The sequence below is a fragment of the Lissotriton vulgaris genome, chromosome 6, assembly GCF_964263255.1.
Source record: "Lissotriton vulgaris chromosome 6, aLisVul1.2, whole genome shotgun sequence".
NCBI lineage: Eukaryota > Metazoa > Chordata > Amphibia > Caudata > Salamandridae > Lissotriton > Lissotriton vulgaris.
In genome coordinates this window covers 1787436260-1787463753 of record NC_141694.1, presented here as the reverse complement: position 1 = coordinate 1787463753, position 27494 = coordinate 1787436260, and the positions used below count along the sequence as shown (strand labels likewise).

At 41.6% G+C, this 27494-nt stretch overlaps 2 protein-coding genes across 2 annotated transcripts in view; both read left to right on the top strand.

Moving 5' to 3' along the window:
• Positions 1 to 27494, top strand: part of LOC147709486 (cysteine-rich secretory protein 3-like) — a 484180-nt gene that overhangs the window by 83048 nt on the left and 373638 nt on the right. The gene's annotated exons all lie outside the window — the stretch shown is intronic.
• Positions 1 to 27494, top strand: part of LOC147709487 (cysteine-rich venom protein-like) — a 164727-nt gene that overhangs the window by 78660 nt on the left and 58573 nt on the right. Inside the window, exon 4 of the mRNA XM_086928043.1 lies at positions 5402 to 5547. Coding sequence (XP_086784169.1) covers positions 5402 to 5547 — 146 coding nt within the window. The remainder of the gene's footprint in view (positions 1 to 5401; positions 5548 to 27494) is intronic.

Below are 27494 nucleotides of genomic sequence, written 5' to 3'. Positions count from 1 at the left end.
CACTCATTAGTACATTAAAATTACGGGAGTTTCATTTGTCACGTACTTTTATTCAGAATGAATTCTGAAAGTCCGCTCTATCACATTCTTTTTAGCCTGTGAAAATCGATTTAAATTGTGCTATTATCACAGTTTCCATTGTCTTGAAATATTTGTCTTATTGCTTTAAAAGGTTATAGGTAAGAAGTGAACCAGAGTGTTGTCTGGAACCTTGAGGAAGCATTTGTATAAAGAGCAGTTGTACCTACATCAAAGATAACACAATCAATGTACAAATACATCAAATGATCAATTAATTCAACTATATATAAAAAACATTAAAAACAATGTGACCGCGCAGTAGAGGTGTGGTGAGAAATGTACTTGATGTTCTCATCAAGAGATAAACATGTGTGACAATATGTGATCAAGAGTGTGTATCAAGTAAGAACAACACAGCCCATTGTATTCTAATATGCATTCAAATTGGGTTCATGGAACTGGTCGGCAATATTTCAATACTTTAGACATATAGAAGGATCTTCATCATGACTCTACGAATACATGAGCCCGAGAAAAATAGAGGACTAAAAGAGAGCACAGAAAATATAGTGTTAAAGTAGAGAAGCCATAGTACGGGATTCCAATGTACACAATAAGTGGATATGCAATGGGCCTAATCAAACATTGCTGGAGGTACCATTGGGGTCAGTTCAGCGACACCTATCGATTCAAAATACACAAGACATCAGCCAAAATAGCGGTAAAAAATGGGGGTGGTCATAGTGAATGGGACTAGAGTAAATCCAGAGAGTCTCAAAGTTACCTGTGTAAGGATTGTATAGACTCTCAAAGTCCTCAAAAATTGCCAGTGTAGTTTGGATAGTACATGAAAGAAGTGCTTCCAGTTCTAAACTTTAAAGAAAAGTCATTCGATAAAATAGCTCTGTTTTGATGGAGTACCTGGAGATCTAGACTCAAAGTATCCCCCAATGAGAGAAATTAAAGGGTTATTCTGAACCCTATTTTCCGCTCCATAACTGATATTTTTCATTCACCACTTCTAGAACAAGTAAAGAATGTAAAAGGAGACTCCCAACGCTTACCAAAAAAAAGAAACAATATAAAATCTGTGGAATTTAAAAATGGTAACAGCAAAATAAAGAGCGTGAATTTGAGTTTTAATTGATGAAATACTTCCAGGAATTGTTTCTCTTTCTTTTATTTTATATATTAAGTGCCTCAAAAGGGGAATAGTTCGATAATTGCTGTTTGGATGACCTCAAAAGGGGTTCTCCCACTGCACTACTGTTTTCAGCTAAACAAAAAATGAGCAAAGGCAAATATTATAAGACCTCTATTTAAAATAAAAGGAAACTGGGGGTCATAATAAACAAATGCAGGACACATCTTGTCCACAGCCTTGGAGTATGTTTCCTGCTCCTTCAGGGGACAGTGTCAAGATTTCTGCACCTGCTTCTGTACTTTCCTCCTGATGGTGCACATAACTTCTTGAAGTCAAAAGGTGAATTTGTATGCCTGTTTTCAGATAGCCAGCACATGTTTAGAAGCAGTGACAGGTAAGGACCAACCATGTGACCCCCTGGATTCAAAGCCAGCTTCCTGAAATGTGCAGTCACTCTGGTGTCCTTGGTGAACATAGGCATCCCATATTATCCCCTGTAATCATTTGCTGCCTGGACATCTGCATCTGCAAATCAGTCTGTTTCTCTTTTTGTCAGAGCTGGACAAATTATGAGGCAGGTGGACAGGCAGAACACCCCTTTTGAGAGGGTGTTTTGCATTGGCCTTGCCCTTTGCCAAATTTCTATGCTCATGGGTCCAAATATTGATCCACTGATATGAAAGGGAGTTCCTATCAGGCACAAAAATGGTATACAATGGCTGATACAGGGAGGGGTTACAGGGGAAAGAACTGCAGAAAGAACACCAGGAAAGGGAAGCAGTTCATTTAATACATGTTGCCTCTGTCTAGCCCAACCCACTTTTCATGAAGCAAAAGACTGATATCAACACTGAATCTGCTGTTTACTATAGCAGAGAGTTTGGGCCCATAGAAACTCTATAACCACTTACAAACATAAGGTCCTACGATAGATCCTTGTATGAGCTAATAGGGACTAAAATAATTAGAAAAGGATGCTATTTCCTTCATGAGCACCTGTAATGAAATAAATGCCTAACTAACAACAATAGTCAAAATACCTATAATGTCAATAGCACATTTCGAAATAAAAACAAAATCTGTATACTTATCAAGGTACTTTTATCTAAATCATAAAGTTATGAATGCTCAATACAGAGGACAATGTTAGATTGTCAATTCTGTTGTTATTTCAAATGTTACAGGTAAAATCACAATAAGAAATACAGTTCATGGTCAATACATCATAAAATAAATAGCTAGCATGAGAGTAGAGAAAGAGAGACAAAAAGAAAATATACATTGCAATATCAATATGCAATTCAAGATTCTTAGGAACCTAAGATCAATGAGCTAATGCAATAGTCAGAAAAAGCCAACCCTTTGGCCGAAAAGGTATAGCTAGAGCAACATCACCAGCTGATGGAGCGCAACATATCAGGATAATTCCGTTCAGGGGAAATTAAAAGTTTGGACTGACAGTGTGTCACGCACAGGATTGCAAGGATATAGCCAGCCAGAGTAGCATTGAGAGTACAGCAGCAATAAGCTCTCCCACGTGTTCTTTTCCCACAAAATTCTTTATACACCAAGATGCTCAAAATTTCAATCTCTAACTGTTTTTTTCAGTTTACACAATTCTATTGTTTAGGATCCATGAAGTGATCATTCTCCAGCCTAATTAATCTGGAATGTTTACAAAATAGTCTTTTGTTCAACTGCAAGATGTCAAGTCACCTCGGAAGTAGGAAACAGTTGAAACGTCTCCATATCTGCACGCTCGCTTCCACATCGGCTTGCAACATAGCCAACACAATTACTCATAGAGAGAAATACTCTAACCGTAGGAAGGAAACTCTAGTAATATGATGTGCACAACTAAAGCTAATAAATCTAAATTTTTGGGAAATAATTAAGGACAAATTAAATTCCTTCTGAGGCCTACATTACACAAAGGAAATAACACTAACAGGTTTTGAGAGCTTCGCAAAGAAATCATAATATCATAGTTTTTCTAAGAATAAAATACACTCCCATTATTAATGTATAAGGAAAATAGAGAAAATGCGCAAGAAAACGATATACTGAAATCATCATTTCAATTAAATTCATAAGTATAGTCTAGTTTTTAAATTATAGGTTATCACTTTCTTAATATGCAAAAGAAAACATAATCAAAAAAGTTTTACTTTACGCATTTTTCAGTATCGTATTTTCTACAATTCTACTTGTAAGTTACTTAGTACATTCATTAAATGTCTCTCTCGTTTCATAATCATTTCTCAAAACACTAGTTTTCTATCTTTCTGCATGCTTTTCATTGCAGCTTTTGATTACTAAATGTGTCGTGCCTTTTCTTGCACGTTTTCACGTTGCACTTTTGAAACTCCCAGGTTAATAATTTTCCACACTGTTAGATATGTTTATTAAAATACACTTAATGAGCAGACTTGATCAAGAAGAATTATTCTCAAATAATCATGCTCCATCAGGTGAGAGTAGGCCTGATTACTACCTAATCCACCCCTTCATAGGACATGAATATCCTAAGTTCCTCTTCTGACCTCCGCCTGGTTTACTTCACCCCATTTATGGTGGGCCCTGAGGGAGAGGTGTTTTATAAACCCATAGTACCTCAAAATTAAGAGGATAACTTAATAAAACACAGAAGGGGTCTGATCAGACCTTTGCTGAAAAGTTGGGTATATTTAATTAAGGGGTAACACTGTGGGAGGCCAAGGTGGTTGGAAGGCAGGCTATATCCTAGGCACTTGGGGAAAAAAAGAGAGCTAATGTATACAATTGAATCAGAAATCCTTAAGATGGAAAATTCCTGTAACGCTGATATGTCAAATCCATCTAGAGATTTAAGGAATAGATACACTGTCTTGAATTACTGGCTCTACCATTGGTTGAGCAAGATAGACCTGCTATCCTCCAGAAAACAAGCATCTGATGTTTTCATTCATGCACTGTTAAAAAGAAAATTAAATCAGTGAAATCAAGCAATTGGAAAGAGTACATTACCTGATATTAACACAGGAAATGTCCCTGGTTTTATGTACCGGACCCTTCATGCTTGCAGTGAAGTGCACACAGGATGCTGGGGACAGCGAATGAAAATAGGTGGAACTCTTATATTTTTATGTTGAATGAGAGATCCCAAAAAATCAGGGAAACATAAAAGTAGCAAGACAAAGAAGTCCTAGAATGTTTGATATCATAAAGAGGAGTTGTTTTATTAGGCAACTTAGGGACCATAAAATCAGAAAAGCCCACTAGTCCATAATTTCTTCACTGGATGAGGAGGTCCATTGCAACAGAAAGAGACAGCGCCACATTTGAAGATGTAATACAAACGTGAGGTACGAGGATATTTCTGTATTATTGAGCTAGATGGCGCAATGTCAGATTTAAAATAAGATGCAATCAAATATTGTATTGCTCACAAATCTGACTTTTGAAACTCCTTTGCTCTTTATTCCATCAAATTCTGCTTCTGTACCTAACTCAATGGTTTCTACAAACAGAGATGGTTGCAGAAGCAACCTTTGCACAGCTAATCTCATGGGTTTTCAAGTGTAACAAGTCCCCCAAGAACCACAACCACCAAAGATGCTAATGGGTGATGAAGCAGCCTGCATATAGTAACTGGTTAATTTTAATACCTAAGATGAGAAAATGTGTAATTCAATTGACTCCCTTAATTGCAGGTATGTCAGATGTCTCCGTAGAGCCTGGGTCAAAAATGTCCTTCTGTGCTTACAAGCCAGTGTCTGGTGCCAACTAATGCTTTAATCCATGTTAGATGCTCGGGAACAGGCAAAATCTATAAATAGATCTTGCAGCATTAAAGCAGGGCCTTGAAAAAGCGAAAAGACCAGTGAACAGGTGCCCCGTAACGTCCATATGACGGGCTGACTCATTAATTGTAAACTGTTAAAAGAGGCCCTATTGAGTACCCTTTGAAATTGATAGAAATAGTATAATTCACTCAGGCCCATTCTAGGAATACAACCCAAGCTTTCAGGTAATTGAAGGAAGGCACATGCTGTGACGTACGAATGCCATTCATCTGGTTCCTGTTTCAGCCCTATATGGCCGGCCGGCCCCATTTAGCTGAAAAATCTATTTTTCTACCTACATTGAGCAATGCATTGTTTACATTAATCACATCAAATTTTTAATGTTAAATGTACATTGGTGGTGGCAGTAGAGGTGACTGTACGTGTTTTTATTAAAAATGTCATGTTTCAGCTACCGAATGTGGGGAGAACATATATAAGTCAACAAAACCAAAGCCGTGGGAACATATTATTCAAACCTGGTTCAACGAGTACAAGAATTTCAAGTACGGCATTGGTGCGATAAATCCAGAGAAGATGATTGGACATTACACCCAGGTATGTAAACCTTGTGCTCTTTATTTCTTTCTCTATTGGACTACCTTTGACCTGTTCTTTTCTCAGAAATAAATGTAAGCCAAATTGACTATGAACGCGTAGTATTTCAATGTTTTCAGTTAATGCTGGTACTATATTCGGTATTGCTTTAAAAACTCACAATAATACAGTACACAAATACATATCATTAATGTGATAAAAAAAAGTGCCAGGGCCCACATCAGGAGCCCACTGCAGCTTGCACCACTCACTGTCCAGTGCAGCCAGTGCCTGTAACAACAAAACTATTAACCATCAAACCCCTACAGGTGTGCTAATTCAGACTATTCCAGACCTCAAAAGCTAAAATTAGGGCTTAAACAGCATGCATTAGTTGTTTATTATTGTATATTGAATTAATAAACTACTGGTGTTGTTCTCATCTCCAAATTACACATACAGCACCACCATGTGTCAGGCTGTCATGATGTGCGGATGTCGACAATTACGTACCGGTGCTGAGCACCTGAAACCACCAGCTCAAATTAAGCACTGTATATAATAGTGTTTAGGGCACACAGTTTCAGAACACAGTTAGGACTCTGTGTATGTCAGTGCATATTATTATGGAACAGCACACAAAGGCGCCACATGTTTGGGACATGAAAATGACAACTTTTTAAAAGAGGAATTTTTAGAATTGCAACTTAAAATCCAACTTTACCATTAAAGAGTGTTTTAATTTACAATTTTTATAGACCAAATTTAACTCCCCTCCCCCACCTGCTCCAAATTAAAAGTTATTACTCAATGTAATACCTTTGACCCACCTGTTTCTTTGCCGATACATCACTAACTGAGCTCAAGCTCAACGTACTGGCACTGCCCCTTTCATGGCGGGATATTTTAACGTACAAACAGCGCCAAAGGCAAGCCCGTCTACGTTCATCCGTGCCCGATCGTACCTAAGGTCCGTTCCCCCGCTGGTTCTGTTTCAGATTGTGCTCCCAGATTCTGTTATACCAGAAGTGAACTTTTAGCCCACAATGTCTTATGTAAGGGCACAGGCTGCATACACCTAGACTTAAACTCTTGGTCTGCTTGCTCTATGTTCTCTTGGTTCTCTTGTAAGGACTGTAAGCTTCATATAGATAAGGAGGGGAGTGGGAGGAAGAGGTACCTTCAGGACAATTCCTCACTTGGACCTACTCAGACCTCTAGTTCTAATAAATTGCATTGGGCCATAATTAATGTTAGATCCCTGATCAAGCATAAGCTCCAAGTTGCTGACTTGATTGAGTCCTAAACGCTAGACATCTTGTTTATAACAGTAACCTGGGCCAACCAGTCTTCTGGCCCAGATTTCGTCACTGCTACACCCCCAAGTTAGCAATCATTTATCGATCCCACATCTTCCTGTTCACCTCACACATTGTGATGCTCTCTCCTTCAGTATTGATCTATCTAAAACTAATTTCTTTAATGGGTCACCTATCTTTCGCCCACCAGGCCCTAGGCACATCTTTTTCCAGGACCTGAGCCTTATCTTGGAATTTTCTGCTAGTAGACTTTAATTCCTTTCTGGTGGATCCTACTGATAATGACACGAAGATTTTTCTCGAAATGACAGCCAGTCTTGGTCTTTCCCAGGTAGTTCTAAGATCTACTCATTTTGCTGAGTACTATCTTGATGCTATATTTGTCAACAATTCTTCTATGTTAGTTATCTCAACTTTACCATTACTCTGAACAGACACGCTGGCAGTGAGATTCGATCTGATTCTAGCACAACCCCTTCAACATGGTAGAACACTCCCCAAGGAATTGCTTTGGCATCCTTGGCATAAGATACATCCAGACCAATTGAATCAGGCACTGGCAGCTTCCTTGCCCTTAATATCAGAGGACCTTAATGTCACGCAGGCAACTATGTTTCCTGGCTATCCTCATCCGTCAAATCTATAGCCCCGGCAAAGGCCTCCATTAGCAAGAGACACCTTTCCTGAGCTCCTTGATTTATCGAAGGCCTTATAAACCAAAAACAATAATGTAGTAAGCAAGAAAATATCTAAAGGAAAGAGTATCTTGATTTAGAAAAGATCAGATAAAAGCATGAGCTCGCCCCCATCACAGCATTGATAGTGAGAGAGAAGTCTTCGTACTTTACCCAAAAGATCGAGGCGACCAAGAATTCAGTTAAAGAACTTTTGCTTACGGTAAAGAAACTTGCAGCTATAGAAGCAGAGACAGCCAATATCAGTAAGACTTCTGTAACAACTTGGCAGGCTTCTTTCAAAATAAAGTTAAAGAAACATACAACAGGTTTTCTTCCATCACAGTCTCTGCTCAGACAGCACTACCACTTCCCCCTTGATGGCGCGAGATTACCAGTTCAGGACTAACATACTCACCTGGGCCCATAAAAAAATATACACCTCTAAACTGGTAATCTATTTCCATCCTGCCTATCAGGGATTTATATTTTAATACCTGTATACCATAACTTACCAATTCCTTGTCACTTATACTTACTTATATCATTTAGGAAATTTGGATCAGGATGTTAGAATAATAGGTAGTATGACAATTTACCTTTATCATAAAATAACCACAGACTTAGGGAAGTTTTAAACACAAATATGTAATATTTTGTGAGTCAGGTACCAGAACAGTACAACCAAAGACTTTTCAAGTAGAAAAATAACGATCAATGTAAAATTGTTTAAAGATTTAGTAATACCATTTCTAGACAATGGTACCTGGGAATAGTGAGAAAAGGAAAACGGTAAAGGGACATACCACACAGATTTATATTTACCTAGAATGGTGCGAGGACCAACCTCTGGCCAAGGGCTGGAAGGAAAGGGATCCCGACTAATCAGGAGCCGTCAGGACAGGTGCAGGAAAGGACAGGTAACCTCCGCTAAGTGCAACGCCAGCTTCACACCCCTCTCTGCAGCTACACTCAGACCCCAACTGGATAGATTGATTCTTCTCCCTCAGTAAATCCCCGATTCTTCTGTCAAAGTGCTCAACCAGCCCTCTGCTCTCGATTCTCCTTCAGCATTCTATGGGTCAATGACAGGTCTGTGACAAGTTGGACAAACTAACTGACTAAGCCTACCTTAGTTATACCATTTCCAGGGCATGTACCACCCCCCAGTGTTGCAAATTTGTGCATCTCCTGTTATTTGATTGGTCAGAAAGACGGGAAGAAGTGATCACTTCATACCAGTATGAAGTACTTTTCATTCAATGTAATTGATCAATGTTCCTGCCAATAATTTGCCCATAGTTTACTTTCCCATCAATTTTATTCCCCCCAGCAATATTTAGTTTCAATTCATATACAATGTAATAATGCAGTCAGTATTTCCTTCTTTCTTCAGGTTAAAGGATGAGGTTCCCAGGGACATCACGGGTAGGATGGGAATTGGCTGCAGTTCAATGACAAAGCTTCAGTGATTCAATGTTCTTTATGCGCACGCGTAACATTTTCAAAATGGCGTTTGAGACACCTTTCAGGCCCAAATGCGAGCTATCAATAAAGTCAAAGAAAGACATATTAGAATACAAAAATAAATGAATGCACTGTATACCACTTATTTCTACTCTAACCCCATTACTTTATTTTAGCTATAGCATTATTGGTTTAGCAGAACACACAAGGTTTAGTTCAAGCATGAGCATGTGCATTAGTATGTGAAGTTTGAAGCGGCCATCTTTGGAACTACTGCGCAGCTGCAAGATATTCCCAACAAAAGCAAAAGTATGTCACACTACATAGATGTAGTAGCTGCATGCGCAGAAAGGTTCCTGCGTTTTAGGCGCCCATTTTAGTACACTCAGCTTACTGTTAGTAAAAGCACATAGGAAAGCTTCCGCTGGATACTGAAATGTCGTGTAATGCAGTTATTAGTAAATACAAAACATGTTGGTTAATTTGTTACATGTTATTTCGAGAGGATTGAATCTGAGCAAGTTTCTTTACGTATGAAACCTTGCTCCATCACCCTAAGGATGCTGACACCACCTTCTTCTGAAAATTCAGTGATACAACCATAGAGCAGGTTACCTATAGTTTAAAATCCACTAAATCCGGGTCTCTCCTGCTTCCCTTCGGTGGCCAAGAAGGCACCATAAATAATTGCCTCATCTCTCACAATTATCTTCCACCATATGTTTACCAGTGGTGTATTTCCTTCCTAATGGAAGGTGGCATCGATATTGCCCCTTCTAAAGAAACCTTTGCTTAGTGCTACAGATACCAACAACTATCGGCCTATTTCAAGGATACCCCTACCCACTAAAATTGTGGAAAAAATAATGAACTTTCAGCTTGCCACTTTCATACAATAATACTTCCGGCCCATGAAGAAATACTAATGTCTGTGTGCATTGATTTCTGAGCTGCGACTTAGGGCCCATCACAAGGTGCTGTGACGCCTGCCTGAGTGAGCAACACCACAGCGTCAACGGGCGGTTGTTTGAATAATTCTGTTTGACTATCTAATAGCTCTGAAGTTGCCTTTGGTGAAACGCCGCACTTCATAGGCATCCCAAATAGAGACAAATATTTAACAAGCATTTGCAATGCAATAGGTCTTGCACTCTTTTAGAGTTAGAGCTATTGGTGTTGTAATGGAAATGTATTTTACCAATGTGAGAAACAACGCAAGTGCGCAAATGACAGAAAGGTAGAGCGAGATGATATGTAGAGACAGTTAGAGTTACTTTTGTATATAAGTGTGAGGTAGAGTGAAGAGAGAGAATGAGATAGAGATTGAAAGAGAGTTAGAGAAAGGTAGAGTTACATGCTGGCAGCACGGGATACTTGTAAAAAGCATTGTCAGTGTGAAGCTGCTCACAAAGCTACTGATTATAATTTGCCATCACCCTGCGTTGTTATACTTTAAAAATATACTATTGAAATGCAAAACAAAATGCTGTGGATGCATCATGGTGGCCAGTAACACTTTTTCACCTGGTGCAGAGTGTCCGCGGGCAGCTGCGTTGCCATGGCGACCCTGCCCACATTGCTGCTCCTTGCTGTGCTCCCTCTACCCGCCCTCCCATATAGCACCACCCAAACAGCCGCCGCGCAAGAGGAAAATGGTGTGCCGCACTGTTTAAAAATTCAATCATATTTTTTTTAAAAGGCGTTTGTTGAGCCACGCATACTAAAATCAAAGCGCATGGAGGAAATCACCCACTGTATCATTGCATCGGAGACGTGCAGGATTTGAGGCTCTGTTTATTTGCCACAATTGTTGCATGGTTAAGCAAAAGCAGTCTAAGCATTTGACGTGAATGAAATGGAACCAAGTGGTATTTTCAGATTCCTAATGGGCTATTAGGGCTGCTGACTAACATACATTTTTAATAGGTAGGAATAAAGTTGAACGTAGCTTTAAAAAAATCTCTTGATGCATTAAATGAGTTTCTTAACCAGGCATTACATTTTTTGATCTAAGGGGTCACAAAAACACATCGCACAATAAACAAAACGAAATTATAATTGCTACAGATATTGTCTTACCTGTTAGCCTTCTAAAGGTTTTTCTTGTATTCATTTTCTAAAATGTGAGGGACACCTCGAACAGACATAGGATTTTTTTTTTAAGTAAATGACTTTCAGAGTTCAATAGAAGTTGTACAAAGATATACATATTAGTTTCGAATGAAACGATTATCAAGAAATACTACAGGAATAATCATTTAAATTTTTTTACTAAACTACTTCTAATGAGAATGACCAATATCAAAAAATAAATGAGATACCTTAGTCACTGAGCCCTGATGAATGTTTTACCACTCCCTGTGTGTATGGCCAGGAATGCCAGGTAGACAAATGAGTTGGAATAGGCTTACCTAGTCCATGCAAAACACCACTGCCCTCTAGCGGCACAGCTTTACCAGTCTTTAAAAGTGAACACATGACCTAATGCTTCTTCCCGAAGGGATAGGAAGGTTTTGAAGGATTGTGACTGACTGTTACTAAACAAATACACACCAAGCACCACAGAAGCTGTCCACGTGATTAGTAGGGCAGCATTAAAGGGGACAGTAACTTAACTTTGCCTCTCTTACACTGCTCACATTATTAGCCTAAAATGCAGGGGGCGCCTGGGCATTGGTATCCCCTTACCAGCATCACTTCCTGTGTCAGCAAGAGTGGGGTACTTGGATACTGTCATGGGCAGGCACGAGTATCGTGGAGGCTAACTTCTGTGTACGTTTAGGCCTCAAGATGAAAGGGGTGCACCCCTTTCCTATGGTAAATCCACATCAACTGGAGGGTACGCATTTCTGTATGGAAGCAAGTTTTTTCTGGACCATGGCATCTGGGTGCAAAGTGAACCTTCAAAAGACAACACAAGATTCTAAACAAAATTCGGAGATGGTCAAATCAGCTTAGGTCATCTCAGTCTTCCTGGACAACCCGTAAATGAACTCAGCACTTTAATAAGGAAGTAAAAAACATGAATGGAGTATAGAACAAAATCCGTGTGGAGTCATTTATTGTAGGTAATCATGAAACATACACATTTGCCTCAAAGTATTATGACTGTGATATAGCAACTGATCTAGAAACTAGTTCCTAGAGGCGTTTTATAATGGCGATTTAGAACAGGCACTTCGCATTTATTGTATAACAGGGTATTGTCATGTGGGAACGCAGTTGGTGATGAATGACAAAACTTTGCTCAGAAACTGAAGTTATCGCTGATGAGAACTGCAGTCCCACAACTTGCTGCCTCTGTTTACAGTCAATTTTTCTCGTTAGTTTGCTTATCAGGATGCAGCGTCCTGCAGGACAGGAGTGTGACTGCTGGGTTTACAATTGTTTACTGTTCCAATAAATAACCCCACAAGTGTCCCATTAAAGTATGGAAGCCGATAAGTGGTGCTACAGGGACAGCGTGTTCGAGAAGGGAGCGAGGCAATGAAAAGCATGATAGACTCGACCATTTTGCATAAATAAATCACTGTGTGCCAGGGCCGGCGCTAGGCATGGGCAGCGTGGGCGGCCGCACAGGGCCTCGCACTCAGCCCACCAGCATGGGGCCACGCACTGGTGATGTGTCCTTTTGTTTCCCTGGCGATTTATCACAAAGAAAGGTGTCGCCTGCAATTAAGGTCCATTGGAGGGGGCCCCCTCCCTGGGCCTCTCATGGATGGTGTCAGGAGGCATAGGGGAGGGAGACGGAGACGCTCCCTCAATTGCAAGGAGACCATTCACAGACACTGTGGGGGGCCCATTGTCCAGGATTTTGGCGCACCCACAGTTTTAACTTTTAGACCACAATCAATTCTCACACCTATGAAGGTGTGAGAAATGCTTGTGGAGTAAAAGTTAAAACTGTGGGGGCGCCAAAATGCTGGACAATGGGGCCCCCACTATGTCTGTGAATGTTCTCCTTGCAAGGGGCCACTTATGTAAATTGGAGGGGGCCTCGCGCACGTTTCCTTTTAGCCCAGGGCCTCGCAAATCCTAGGACCGGCCCTGCTGTGTGCAGGAGGGAAGGGAAAAGACCCCTCCTGTTCCTCTGCAACTCGCCCTCCGGAGAGGGGGCTTGCAGAAGAGAAGTGTGGGTCATGTAGTTTCCCGGGAGATCTAAGGGTGCGGGAGGGTCTCAGGTTACGGAAACTGTAAAAAAAAAATGTTAAACAGGGCGTTTGCAGCACAGCGCCCGAGCACATTATTTATAAAAATATGATGAAAGCGGGCGCCGTGCTGGGCAGCATGGTGACACAAAGAAAAAGTAGCCCCTTGACATAACACATGAACGCTTAGAGCATTAGACTGTAGTTGGTCGGTGCTGCTTCCGATAAAACGGAAGTGATGCATCGGGAGCATCAACCATTAAGGAGCCAAGCATTAAGGGTAGCTCAGGAGTTAACCAATGGGAAAGCACCAGGTGGGATTACTCTCGCTATAATGGTTGCTTCAGGTCTTACAGACAGCGCATGCACTGCATGGCTCGACCTAAAAATTATTATTATTTTTTTTTATCAAGTTTTTATGACAGCATACATTCAGCAGAGAAAAAAATAAAAAAATATACAACTTAAGCTTATCAGACCACAAACAGCATCATATCCTTTAAAGCAGTTCAAAAGAAAGCCACGGCTAGGAGAAAAAGGCGAGACTTAAAAAACAAAACAAAAAAAAGCATAAATCATAGATATTAGAATATATCCCATACGTTCCTTAGTTGCGTACAATGCAATCTCAAGATAATACATAGACACTAAATCAGTTTGTCTCTTAAGATACATAGAAAATATGAATGATTCCTTGGGTTTCTCTTACTGTCCTACCCAGTTAATAATTGGAAAAAAAATAATAATAATTGGAGACCATAATTTATATCCAAAAGTTTTTTTCCTGATGCCCTTAATTTTATACAATGAAATCTCAAGATGATACATAGACAATAATTTAGTTTGCCACGTAATAAATTTTGGTGGTTCCTCATCAAGCCACTGAGATGTGATGCATGAACGATAAACTGACATGCAGATAAAAATAAAACCTTCCTCTGCTTCTGAGATCTGATAAGGTTTGCTTTCATCACACCCCAAAATGACCAGTGGAGCTGTTAGTTTAACTGAAATACTCAAACTATTCGTTAAAAAATACTCAATAACAGTAGTTCAAGTTCAAAAGACCTTTATTCGAATTTGATAAAATTCATAAAAGTACCGAACACACCAAAGCACATATATACACATAATACAAAACAGTTAAATAAATATCATTCCATAGTAACAAAACAATTCATACAGTGGTTAAGCAATAAATTTCATTATCTTATAAAGTTTTAGCAGTAGTATCTTTATGACTGAGTCTGATTTCAAGGACTTTCCATAGTCTTACGTGCACGTATGGCTAGTCTTAAAAAAGTGCAAGTGCGAAATGTCAGTTCATCAGTGTCCAAGGTGAGCAGCAGCATATAGGATTCCTGAAGTGTGAGAGGTCTGAATTTTCTAAAATACGGGGTTAAAAGCCATTTGGTATATCTCACATAAAATTTACAGAAAAACAGAAAGTGCAAATCATCTTGAGTGCTTGTACCGTTACAAGGGCAGGGGGTAAGATCTATATGATGTTGATACCCCAGAGGAAAAGACAGCAAAAATTTCACAGTTCCTGCCCTTAGACGAAACAGTAGAGATCGCTCCCAATTTGACATAGGGAGTGAGAGGTAGGGTGGCATGATTTGCATACAGAGACCGTTGCCAATGTATTTTTTGACCCCTGATTTCTGTAGCTCAATTCCAAGCCGTTCATTGCGGTAAAGTGCGTAAAGTGCCTTTTGGACCTCAAATTTATCCTTTAATTCAATAGCCGTTGGCTCAGTAAACAAAGTGCCTCTGCTAATTTCATTAAATATTTTAAAAACTTCTTTAAACCAGGGGATCTGCATGCCGTTTTCACAATTAAGGCAGTCCTTAATGATGTTTTGCGTAAGGACAGCAGCCTCGTTTCTCCAGATTCTGATCCAAAAGAGTTCTGGTCTTGCTTTAATAAAGTCATTTATAAAGGGGAGGTTAAGTTCGATATGGCAGATGAAATTGGAAGAGGAGATCGGTGCTCCCAGCAATTTTCTGCAAAAACGGTTTTCCTCTCTTTGGATACCAATGCTGCTGGCCGATCCCCAAACTTCGGCTCCATACGTGGCAACAGGGGAACACTGTAGTTTATAAATTTTAACAATGGCTTTTGTGGCGCCGATTTTCTTAGGGCGGGGGAGACTCAGAACAGAATTGTTGGCTTTCGAGAACTTGCTCGTGGCGTGGGCCACATGCCCACTCCACGAGCCGTTCGCAGCGAAAACCAACCCCAGATAAGGGAACTTATGGACAGATTCGAGTTTATCTGTTCCAATTCGAATGGTGCCGAGTTTCCTTTTCCCCGGCCCACAGGACATAATAAAAGACTTTTTAAAATTAACTTTCAGATCCAGTCCCTCCATAAAATTTACAAAACTATGTACAAGCAGACGTAGGGCATTAGGTGTACGTGCCATAAGGACAGCGTCGTCTGCATATAAAAGTACGGGTAGGGGGTTTCCTAAAATAGTTGGGACATCAGGGGTAGCTCTCTTTAAATAGTTGGACAGGCCATTAATATAAATGATAAACAGCAGGGGTGCTAAAACGCACCCCTGTCTCACCCCCCTCCCTATCTTAATGGCTCCCGATACCTCTCCGCCCATCCCAATACGTACCCGTGCTTTCAGGTCAGTATGGAGATAGGCTAAGAATCTAACAAGAGTGGCATCAAGACCGTTTGACAGGAGAGTTAACCATAGCTTGGATCTGTTCACAAGATCGAATGCGGATGAAAGATCCATAAAAGCTAGGTAGACGGGGGATGAGCGAGCAATGCAGTATTTGTCGATTATCAGTTTTAAATTTAGGCATTGCTCGACTGTTCCTACCCCGCTCCTGAACCCCATCTGGCAGGGATCTAAAAAGTCAGAATCAGATGCCCATTCCAAAACCCTGTTATAAATTATTCGTCCTAATATTTTTAGAGTATTATCCAGGAGGGAAATCGGGCGATAATTTGCTGGGTCTGATCTGTCTCCCTTTTTGTAAATGGGGACGATGATACTAGTAGCCCAGGTGGCAGGCATGGCTACATGTGGGAGACTGTTAAAAATGTTTAGGAGTATTGGTGTCCAAAGAGTAGCATTAAATTTAATGATATCAATAGGGAGGCCGTCCGGCCCGGGCGCCTTGTTACCTAAGCTCTCTTTGATGGCTTTCCTGACTTCTAGGTCCGAGATCTCTAAGCCTTCTGTTTGGTTCATGTTAGGGAGAGGTTGCTCATCAGAGGGGGCGGCATAAATATTAGAAAAATGGGTCTCCCAGGCTGCACTGGTTATATTGCAGCTGATTTTAGTAAGCTCTTTGCCCATTTCCCTCGTTCTCCTGACTGCCGACCAAAATGGGGCGCTGCCACCCAGATTGGCGCTAATAACAAGCTTATCCCAGTGATCGGAGAGCAAATTTGCCTTCCTTTTCGATATTTTGTCTTTGTAGTTTTTCCTGGCAGCTCGAACTACATCCTTACACCTGGGTTTAGCAGAGAGGGCCTTTCTTAACTCTCTATTGGCCACGGAGCAAGATGTATCAAACCACCGTGGCTCTTTGTGTTCAATAGGGAGTGGGACCGACAAGAGAATTTTTATATTTGAGCATAAAGCTTCAAAATCTGTAATCAATTTTTCATTATTTGTGCTTGGGGAGGAGAGGCATGTCAGTAAATCAGGATGTGCCTCCTGGATCGTGTCTATGATGGCCCCACAGTCAATTCCCCTCCATTTAAGGCGAAGGCCGTCGATTGAGGGTGTAATGTCCCTTGCCCCATTTAAATTCATGAAAATCGGACTGGGTGCGAAGTTAAAAATAGCTAACAATGGATTATGATCACTGAAGGACGTTTGCACCACAGAAGATTTGATTAAACAGTCCGATAACACAGGTGATGTAAAAATGTAATCGATAATTGAACCGTTATCCCTGCCCTTAAACGTGTGGGCATAAGGAAAATTCATATCATACCCTACACTCATTACATCAACAAGATTAAAATCAGAAAGTATGCTGATCAGTTCCATCCCCCTGCGGTCATTACAGTGATCAAAATGAGTAGATCCATAGTTCTCTATAAGTTTCACATTAAAATCTCCCCCGATCAGGATACTAGTCTTAGTGTCTACTGACAGGGAACAATCAATCATGTTTAAAACTTTAGATAGAGCAACAAAATTTTTGTTCGGTACACCATAAAAATCATTATTGTAAAAATTGATTAAATAAATTGTGGTCTTTGATTTCAATTTATATTCCAAAATTTGAATATTGGGATTGGCAAGGTTATCTAACTTCAAATCATTAATTATACCGCCTGCCAAAATTCTGATCCCCATAAAAAGACCACCCACTGCTCGGCCAAAACTAGGTTTTACTGATGTTAGGCTGAAACAGTGGTAGCCTTCAATATACAAGTTATCAGCAGCCCAAGTTTCTTGGAACATAAGTATGTCTACATCATTGATTAATTCGATCCAAGCAGGGTCCAGGAGCTTAGATTCTAAACCTGCAACATTCCAGCTTAGGATTGATAGGCCGTGTTTGAACCCCTGTTTAATGGATGTACTCCCAGTATTCCCATTATCATGATTAGATGATTCGTTAGAAATGGCCGGGATGCTATCCGACAATATAATTTCTGTAACTGCAGTTTCGACGTCGAGCGATACAGCTGGAATTGTGGCACCCTCTAGGTTACAGACTTTTGCAGTTTTGCACATTTCTTTATTGAGGGGTGTACTCAGTCAATCCTGTTCGTCTAATGATGAAAGATAATCGAACCGATTGAAAGTAGGGATGTTGTACAATGGCCTAGCTTCAGTCATCTGTGCAAACTGAAACGGATTAGGGATTGGGTAAGACCTATCCCTATAATTGCTCTGATGCATAGATGGGGCTTGAAAGTGCTGAGGATGGTTGGAGTTTAGGATTGGCATTGGTGGTTGTGGATGCCAATTATGATTATTGGAATAGGCGGCATTTGGGTTCTGATTTTGAACAAAAAGGGGTGATTTGATCCTTGCTCCAAAATTCATATCCTGATGCGAATTAGTGGGGAAATTGTTGGGGAAGTTGGCCGTGACTCGTTCTGGAGGTATCAGGTGTCGGTAGAAATATCCTAAGGGGAGGAGCGTGGTGTTAAATTCCCAGGGCGATGGTAGAGGGGCATTGGCTAGTGTTTTCTCTGCCCAATGTGGTTTTCTAAAGCTGATAGTGACACAGTCGCCCTCAAATTTTTTCCTAAGTGGTCCAATCCAACCCACTCGCTGTGTGTTAATAATCTCCCTTGCACCATCGATAGGGTAATTGCAGTTAGCAATTAACCAGTGCAGGGTTTTGTTTTTCAGTGATATGGGATTTTCATCCTGATCCTGTCTTAGTTTGGTGACATTTACTAACACTAGTACATATGCACCGCATTCCGGTGGGAGGTTAATGCGTGCAGGAACTTGTCTGGGTGTTTTTGGGATGGGTTGGGTCGAGATAGGATTGCTTGTTGAAATTGGAGGGTGGCCTGTGGTGCTCACATGTGGGGGTTTAGTATTAGTGAAGGTATTGGTACCAGAATCCTTCCTTTTATCTGCAGGTTCGCTATTAGTGTACGGTGTTACTGCTTTTTGTTTGGAAGTTGGGCCGTTGGCCAATGCAACAGGTGCAGCTTTGTGTGCGCTAATTGGGATAGTTGAAGGTACCTGTGAAATATTTGTTTTATTTGTTTTGGTACCTGCTATTTTGGTGGGGTTGCTGTTATTCGAACTTGTTGCAGGGCCTTCCTTTAGGAAATTCTTAAGAGGGCTACTCAATTCATCTAGTTGTTTTTCTAATCGAGCAAGCCTATTTTCAATTGGGGATAGATAAATACTTAATAGTTCCCCCAGTCTTTCCAGCAGGGGGTCATATGCCTTATCTGTGTTAGTGTTCATTGTTCTGCCCTGCTGAACAGTTTCGCTATCGTCCCTCTGAGATATTACCGTGACCCTAGGCGTGTTATGGTTAGTGTTAGGGACAGAGTTTGTGTTTTTCCCAGATTTCCTTTGTGCCCGGCCATGTTTCCTGACCATGGTGACCCGGGGCTTGGGTGCATGTAACTTCAATTTTTGAACTGCCCCCTCTCGCCTACCTCTCGCTTGCCTGGTGTTATCAGGAGATTTCACTTTGGGAGAGGGATTAATGAGTAGGTCAGGGGTTTTTTCCAGGTCTGTGCTAATATCAGTGTCTGAGTCTAGCAGGGGAATGGAGGCTGAAAGGTTAACCTCACTGGGGATGGTGTGAATGTCAGCGCAAACATCAAGTAGGGGTCTGATGTTATTAGGCATAGCTTGTGCAGGTGTGGTGGCGGTAGCAATAAGGCCAAGTGAGGAACGTTTGGCATGCGCCAGATCTTGAGATAATCTGCGTTCTAAAAGGCAAATGCCCTGATTGATGGCGTCATTGGCCTTCGTTATAAAAAGGTCAATGGGGCCAGTCACAGCAGCAGCTGTTCTGCTGCGGGTGCCTCTTGGGGACATGCTGACAATTACTAGCCCCTATACTGCGATTTGGATTACTACGCGGAACAACAGACACAAATGTCAATAACACCTGGCAGAAAGGCAGATAGTCCCAACAATGATTTCTGTAACCACAGTTCCCAAATGAAGGTTGGCCAGTGAAAAGTACCTTAGAGTAGAGACGAAATGGAGTGGCCCCGTCCCGTCCTCCTCGTGCCTCTGAGGGCCACAGAGGGCCCGCCCTTTGCCCGGGCTTCGCCCCGGGCGCTCCCCGCGCGCGACTCGCGGGGCGAGAGGTGTTGCACTCCTTTTACGCGCCTCCGGGCGCTCTGCTCGCGTCACGGCCGCCGGGGCACCTGGGAATTGTGGTTCCCTGCCCGCTCGGCGCCGTCGGTCAGGAGATGGGTGGTCGTTGCGCCATTTCCCTCACGGCGGTGCTGATGCACAGGACTGGCTGCCCAAAGATGGTGGGTTTAACAAGCCGTTTCCCTCACGGCGCTGCTCTCTGCCTGTGAATGCCCCCGGTGCACGCTCGGCGCTGCACTCCTTTTACGCGCCTCCGGGCGCTCTGCTCGCGTCACGGCCGCCGGGGCACCTGGGAATTGTGGTTCCCTGCCCGCTCGGCGCCGTCGGTCAGGAGATGGGTGGTCGTTGCGCCGTTTCCCTCACGGCGGTGCTGATGCACAGGACTGGCTGCCCAAAGATGGTGGGTTTAACAAGCCGTTTCCCTCACGGCGCTGCTCTCTGCCTGTGAATGCCCCGGTGCACGCTCGGCGCTGCACTCCTTTTACGCGCCTCCGGGCGCTCTGCTCACGTCACGGCCGCCGGGGCACCTGGGAATTGTGGTTCCCTGCCCGCTCGGCGCCGTCGGTCAGGAGATGGGTGGTCGTTGCGCCGTTTCCCTCACGGCGGTGCTGATGCACAGGACTGGCTGCCCAAAGATGGTGGGTTTAACAAGCCGTTTCCCTCACGGCGCTGCTCTCTGCCTGTGAATGCCCCCTGTCAATATCAGTAATAAATTGCAACAGTTTAGGGCATCTATAGAACATATGAGCAGCATCCACTGCGTATAGATTGCATTGGTTGCAATTTGTCCCTCGCCCTGAATTCCATTTAGCCAGTTTCCCTGGCGTGTAATATAACTCAAAGACTGACATAAAGTGTTGGCTAATCATTGATCCATTGAGTAATACCTTAATCGATATCTCTATACTTCTCTCCAAATTTACATACTCAACACTTAGCTCATTTTGCCATTTAGATGCCCTATCCTCTAAGTCATCTTCTTCGAGGATAGGGCATAAAATGAAAGCAACATTTTCCTCTTTGTTACAGACCCTTATGGAACCAACAGAATGTGTCAGTCAGGGTGTGTCAGAGTGCTGAACCATCAGAAAGGCGAAATCTATATTATTAAACTGTGTAATGCTATTTGGTACACCACCTACAACTTGTTTCCTCTTGCATATGGCTGGAACGTTCTACAGCTGCAGATTTCTCTGCTCCTTGGCAGGGTTTTTGAAAGCCACACAGTTATTTATTTTGCAACCAAAACTTCTTTATTTAATGCACAGGAAAACATGCTTTGTAAATATATCAGTCCATGTTTTTATATAGCGTTTAGCCTGTTTCAAACACACCCAGTTTTAGAGGGTAAAGTAATCTTGGCAAAAGGAAACTTGATGAGGAGCACACCTGTGGTTAAGTGGAGAAGCCAGAATTATAACTTGTATTTTTGTGTTTGTTTTGGAGCCTAGTTGTCAGCCGTTGGATTGTCCGGCCAACTGCATGACTGACACATATCAGTCTCATGGGTCATTTAGGGCAGCTTTTTATCTCTAAAAGGGTGTATTTGAAAAGTGTAAGTGACGTCGTTCCCGAAGAACTTGTCGCATCCTCGTTCTTTGCGTGCTGGTGCCACAGGGTACAACGTTCTAAGCCTTTCTCTATGTTCCCTCTTAATTGAGAACTAGCAACAGGATGGCATAAGACGGTAATCTTCTCAAATCTATTTAATCGAAGACGGATTCACTGACTAATTGATGGGGCCCAGCCAGGTCACATAGGCAGTTCCATCAAGGTGACCCACGGGATACTCTCAGTCCTGTATACGTTTTGGAGTGGGAACTAGTCTATGAACGAATGACGCAGGCTTCAAGACTGTGGATACGTCACTTGTTTATTATTTTGGATAGCACCAACCATCTAGTTCTGCCCACCCAAGCTGCATCCCATTGAACCCAGAAAGTAGGAAACAAGTCTTTGAAAGTGGTGTTTCATCAGAGAAGTGGCTACAAATGTCATGTTTGGGCATCTGGAATCACGTTTGAATCCCGACCTCGGATCAACATCTTGTGATTCTAGGCAACTGACTGTATCTCTTGTGCCTAAAAAAGGGGTTCTGTTATAAAGTGCTCCAGTGCTTTTAGGCCACAAAGGTGCTATAAAATGTCCTACAAACTATAAGGAGATTAAATTAGCAAAGCTAATAATGTAATTTCATTACTGGAGGGCAGCGGTGGCCGGCATGTCTCGAAGGTGGCGGGGCGGGCGCAGGAAGGGGGTACAGGGAGGAGTCAGGCGTGGGAGTCATGCGGAGGACAATCCATTTAAAAAAAGTCCCTTGCCACCGGGTCCAGTGTCTCTGCTTCTGCTCTCCTCGGCAAATTCGAGAAACGGGAAGCTCAGCCGGGCCCCACTGAGAAGCCTTGCTTCTCATAAGCAAGGACTACAAGTACAAAGTGCGTGTTCACGCACACACTTGCAGGTTTTCAAAACACATAAATAAAGGTCATTGTAATTTACAATGCCAATAGCTCAAACCTATTGCATTGCAAATGCTTGTTTCCACTTTCAGCCATGCAGCCAACATTCACAATGCTGTACAACATAGCCTAAAAACAGATTTTGAATAGGCTAGATATATTGGCTTTGTCAATGCTTGATATGTTTGTCATTAGCAAATACCTTTTGATTTTACTAACATGTCATGTATAATGTACTTACTTATAAGGCCTTTCCGTCAGCCCTCTTCATCTAATTGGTCTATTGTTAGATCATTCACATGTTTCTTCTGCCTGCCACTTCAACCATTGGCTACATTCACAGTGAAGGATGAGATTATTCCCCTTCAAAAAAAGCTCACAAAAAAGCTCCTTTCAGTGCCAGGGACTACTATGACCGTATGTGCGTTTTGAGATAAAAACATATTTCTATTTCAGTTTTTTTAGCTCGATAAGGTCCCAGCAGCTTCCCCGACATTTTGCAAAACCATGAAAAAACAACGCCTCCATTGAAAAAGCTAAAAGGGTGACATTAAGGGCCAGACCTATTGACTTTGCCAATAAGTGTTTTATTTTAGGCCTGGCTTTAACCGAGACCCTTTGATTTAGCTAAACTTATATGTATAATATGCTTATGGGGGCTTTCGAGCAGCTCTCTTCATCTATTGATCTGCTCTGATGTCATTCATATTTTTCTTCCACCCACTATAGCAAAAATCATGGGTCACTGGTTCAGAACACTTCAGACACTGGCTCACTTCACTGTGAGCAATAGTATTCTGCCCTTCACAAGCAGAACATCCACACACACAGTAGTTATATTGAGTGCAAGGGACTGTTCTTTAGCAATATTTTGCTTTTAGAGACTGATTTTTTGTGTGCAATTAGTCTTTTCTTTAGCTTCATGAGGGCCTGGTAGTTGAACAATGAAGTTAAGTGGTTTTATTTATTGATTTTATTTTCCCTATTCCATTGTCTGTCGACTTCCCCCCTGCAATGCCCCCACCCCACTGCCCCACCGCTCCTATCACTACATGCAGCGCCTGGTGTCAACTGGAGGAAGATACAAGTAATCAACCTTTTTATTTAGCAATTCAACCTTCTGTGCTGCAACAGATGTTACATACCCAGATCATACATGATATATCATTCTATTCATGGAAACTTTGCAGAGAACCTGGGCTGAATCTGGTGTGCTTTCAGTTTCAGCATTCCAACAGCTAACCGGTAGACGAAGAAAGACTTGCTGGTAGGCTAGGGTGGGAGACTTGTAGGAGAGAGTAAACTGATTTACTCGCTGTGATTATGCACCGAAGCTTCACAAGGAGGAAGACAAGACTAGTCGACTGTCAGCATGGCTCCTGAAGAGAGAGCAGCCTTGTACCCGATATTGGCCTTAAAGTGGCCCAATGGTACAGTGGTGTCCAACGAGTCGAGCACCAACAAAATGCTCTATGAACATCTGGCAGTGCTGGACAGGTAACTCGCAACTCAAACTGGTACAGAGGTGTAGATGTTCCTAGGCTCAGTGGAGACCTGAATGCTGAATTGGAGGCTGAACTGCAGGAAGAGGAATTGTCATAGGCCATTAGAAGTGCGCCTTGATGCATATCCTCGGGCACTGATGGCTCAACATCAGAATTGTATCAAACCTACACCGCTACCGGACAGTTGGCTCAGTTCACTGAAGCCAAGGGTGCCGGCATATTTTGTGCCTTTCATGTGCAAAGCACTAACTACCATGGTGCTGAAACCAGGTGGGACCCGAAGGTTCTTACAGACCCCTTTTATTGATGACCGTGGATATGAGTGTTTTGTAAAAGGGCTTAGCAACACACTTGCGACGGGTGATGATGCTGTTGATTGGTGATGATCAATTTGGGTTTGTACTGGGTAGGGGAATGCAGATGAATTTACAGAGACTTTCTTATGTCCTGCTTATGATGACCCAAGAGGAAGAAATGGAAGGTGCAGTTGCCAAGCTGGACATTAGAAAGCATTTGACACTTTAAATTTGGAATATCGTTGGGCAGTGCTGAGAAGAATTGGATTTAGGCCACGGTTGTTAGTATGGGTAAGACTACTATAAACTAAACCTGTGGCCAGAGCTCGCACTGGTAGACTAGTATCATAGAAATAGGATATATGGAAAGGCCCAAGACAGGGATGCCCCCTGTCCCCTATGCTCTTTGCCTTGACAATGGAGTCACTGGCAATATATTTGCAGAGTCAGCTAACAGGATGGGAAATACAGATTGAAAACAATATACACATTATTTCAATATTTGCCAATGTTTGCCAATTCATGTACTTAACTAAGCGATTCAAATTGACTCTTTACTGTTGATCGCATTTAACCCAGTGTCTACCAAGCTTTTAAAAAAGCGTTTTTCCTCAAATGCTGTACTTTCTCACAAGTACCGTATTTTGGTAAAATACATTCGCTTCATTTTTGCCTGCCACTTCTCGATTTTGGCTTAAAACGCTGTCCTGCTCACACTCGACATATATCAACTGTACTTGCATTTTTTTGAAGACCTGAGTTCCTACGTTCTACTGTCACGAGGAATGTCTTCCATCTTCAACACCCGACCACGCACATTTTTTTTCTCCTGTTGACGCCAGACGTTATTACTCTGTTCCGTCATTACGCTTCCACAAGTCAGTTGCTCAGCAACCTACGGAGAAATTTCAGTGCGCTGATGCGCAGAGCTGGTTTTCTGTTCAGTTTGGCAATTCACATTATTATTTAGTGTGCTGATGCGCACAGCTTTATTTTGGCAATTCACACAATTACCTAGTGCGCTGATGCGCACAGCTTTATTTTTGACAATTCACACGGTTACTGAGTGTGCTGATGCGCACAGCTTAATTTAATGACAATCTTCAAAGTTACTCGACGTGCTGTTGAAAGAATACAACGCTGACACCTACTTACAAGGATATTCATACAGATTTATTTTATGTTATCTTGTGCACGCTGATGCACACCGCTCTTGCTTCATAATTTGACACTTCTCGTAATTTTTCTACTTATTTCATTTTTTTTTACTTTTTAATACTGTATAAGTATTTACACTAATTCAATTTCTTCTTAGTTTATTTTAACTCTATCCTGCAACTTCCTTTTTAAAAAATTTGTACTTTGCAGTCAGTCAATCCTCCTCCATCTTTTTTAGACACCCCTGGTGAACCTGCCATTAGGTGGGAAGTATGGCATGATGCCTTCGAAACATATTTAGGGGCCATAGGTGCATCTAGGTTTGCCGCAGACAGGAAAAAATGTTTATTGCTACATTCTTTGGGATTTTAAGGAAGATCAGTATTTAAACATCTTCCTTATCTTCCTGTAGAAGATCCTCCCTTGAATGATGCCTACCTAGAGACTGTGCAAAAACTTAAATTACGTTTTGACAAGCAGCTAGCCTCATGGTTCTTAGACATAAATTTTTTAAGAGGAAACAGCTAGATAGTGAAGATGTTGATTCCTATATATCTGCTTTGAGAAAATTAGCTGGGGATTGTAGATTTGAAAATTTTTCCGACCAACTTATAAGAGACCAATTTGCGTGTCATTGTAGAGAAAAAAAGCATAAGACAAAAGTTACTTTCCTTGGGTGATCCTTCATTAGATGAAACCATAAAAATAGCTAAGAGTATCGAAATTTCATTGGTTTCTTTAAAGGAATTGGAGGAAAAGATTATTGAACCTGTGAATGCTATCAATCTCAATTCCTCTAACTCATCTAAGAAATTTGTTAGGCGTACTTATAACAATCCTGGGAAGTCATTTAAATCTTCCAAGCCTAATACCTTAGATGCTAATATGTGTATAAGATGTGGTAATGCATCTCACCCTAAAGGTTCACATTGTCCAGCTTCTAATTTCACCTGTAATTATTGTAAGAAAGTTGGACATTTCGCTAAAGTCTGTCTCAAACTAAAGGGGCAAGGACAAAAAAGTTTTTAAAAACCCACTGTCTGCATTGTTGATTCTGATTCTTCTTCTGATGGGGAAGTTGTTTCTGTGAAGGTGTTGTCGTGGGAGATCCTAACGATTGTGTTGATCCCATAGATGATTTTAAAATTGGTTCAAAACATGTAAACTCTTAGTTGACTCTGGATCAAAAGTAACTATGATAACGCAAAAGCTCTTTGATGAAACTTGGGAAGGTACACAACCTCTTCTTCCTCCTGATCGTGCACCTGTGTCTTACGAAGGCAAGAAGATTGATCTTCCAGGTTATTTTGAAGATGAGTTGTGTTTCAGAGGAAGGAGGATATGGGGGAAAATGTATGTAGCTGTCAAGGGTCTTGATATCCTGGGGTGGTTCCACCAGGGTTTATTTAAAATGATTTTGAGGCCTGGCGCTAAAGAACAAATTCTTGTTGTTGATTGTCCTGATGAAGTTTTGTCTCTACAAAAATTGTTCCCATCGGTTTTTGGTGGGGAACTTGGAAAAAGAAAGGGATTCAAGCACAAAATCATTGTCAAAGATGGTTCGCTGCCAGTTAAACATAAACTAAGGGGTGTACCCTACAGTGTCAGGGAAGATTTAGATAAAGAATTACAAATGCTCTGTGAGAAAGGTGTCATTGAGCCTACAGAGTCATCTCTTCGGCTTAGTCCTTTGGTCGTAGCCAGAAAAAGGGAGGGGAAACTTCGTGTGTGTGTAGATTTAAGGTCACTGAATAAGGAGATTTGGGTCGACTCACATCCCTTACCAAAGATCCAAGATCTCTTTGCTTCTACGAAGGGTGCTAACATTTTTACTGAGCTTGATCTGGCTAGTGCTTATCACCAGATCGAGCTGCACCCAGATTCACGTCATCTTACAGCCTTTGTCTCTCACCTGGGAACGTTTCAGTATCGACGAATGCCGTTTGGACTAGCATCCGCTGCGTCGGTATTTCAACGTGTAATGTCTAACATTCTCAGTGGTGTAGATGGAGTTCTGGTTTTTCAGGATGACGTCTCTATATTTGAAAAGGATTCTTCTTCACATGATATGATTTTGCATAAGGTTTTGAGTCTCTTTCAAGAACATGGGGTTGTTCTTAAGTTAGAAAAGTGTAAATTTAG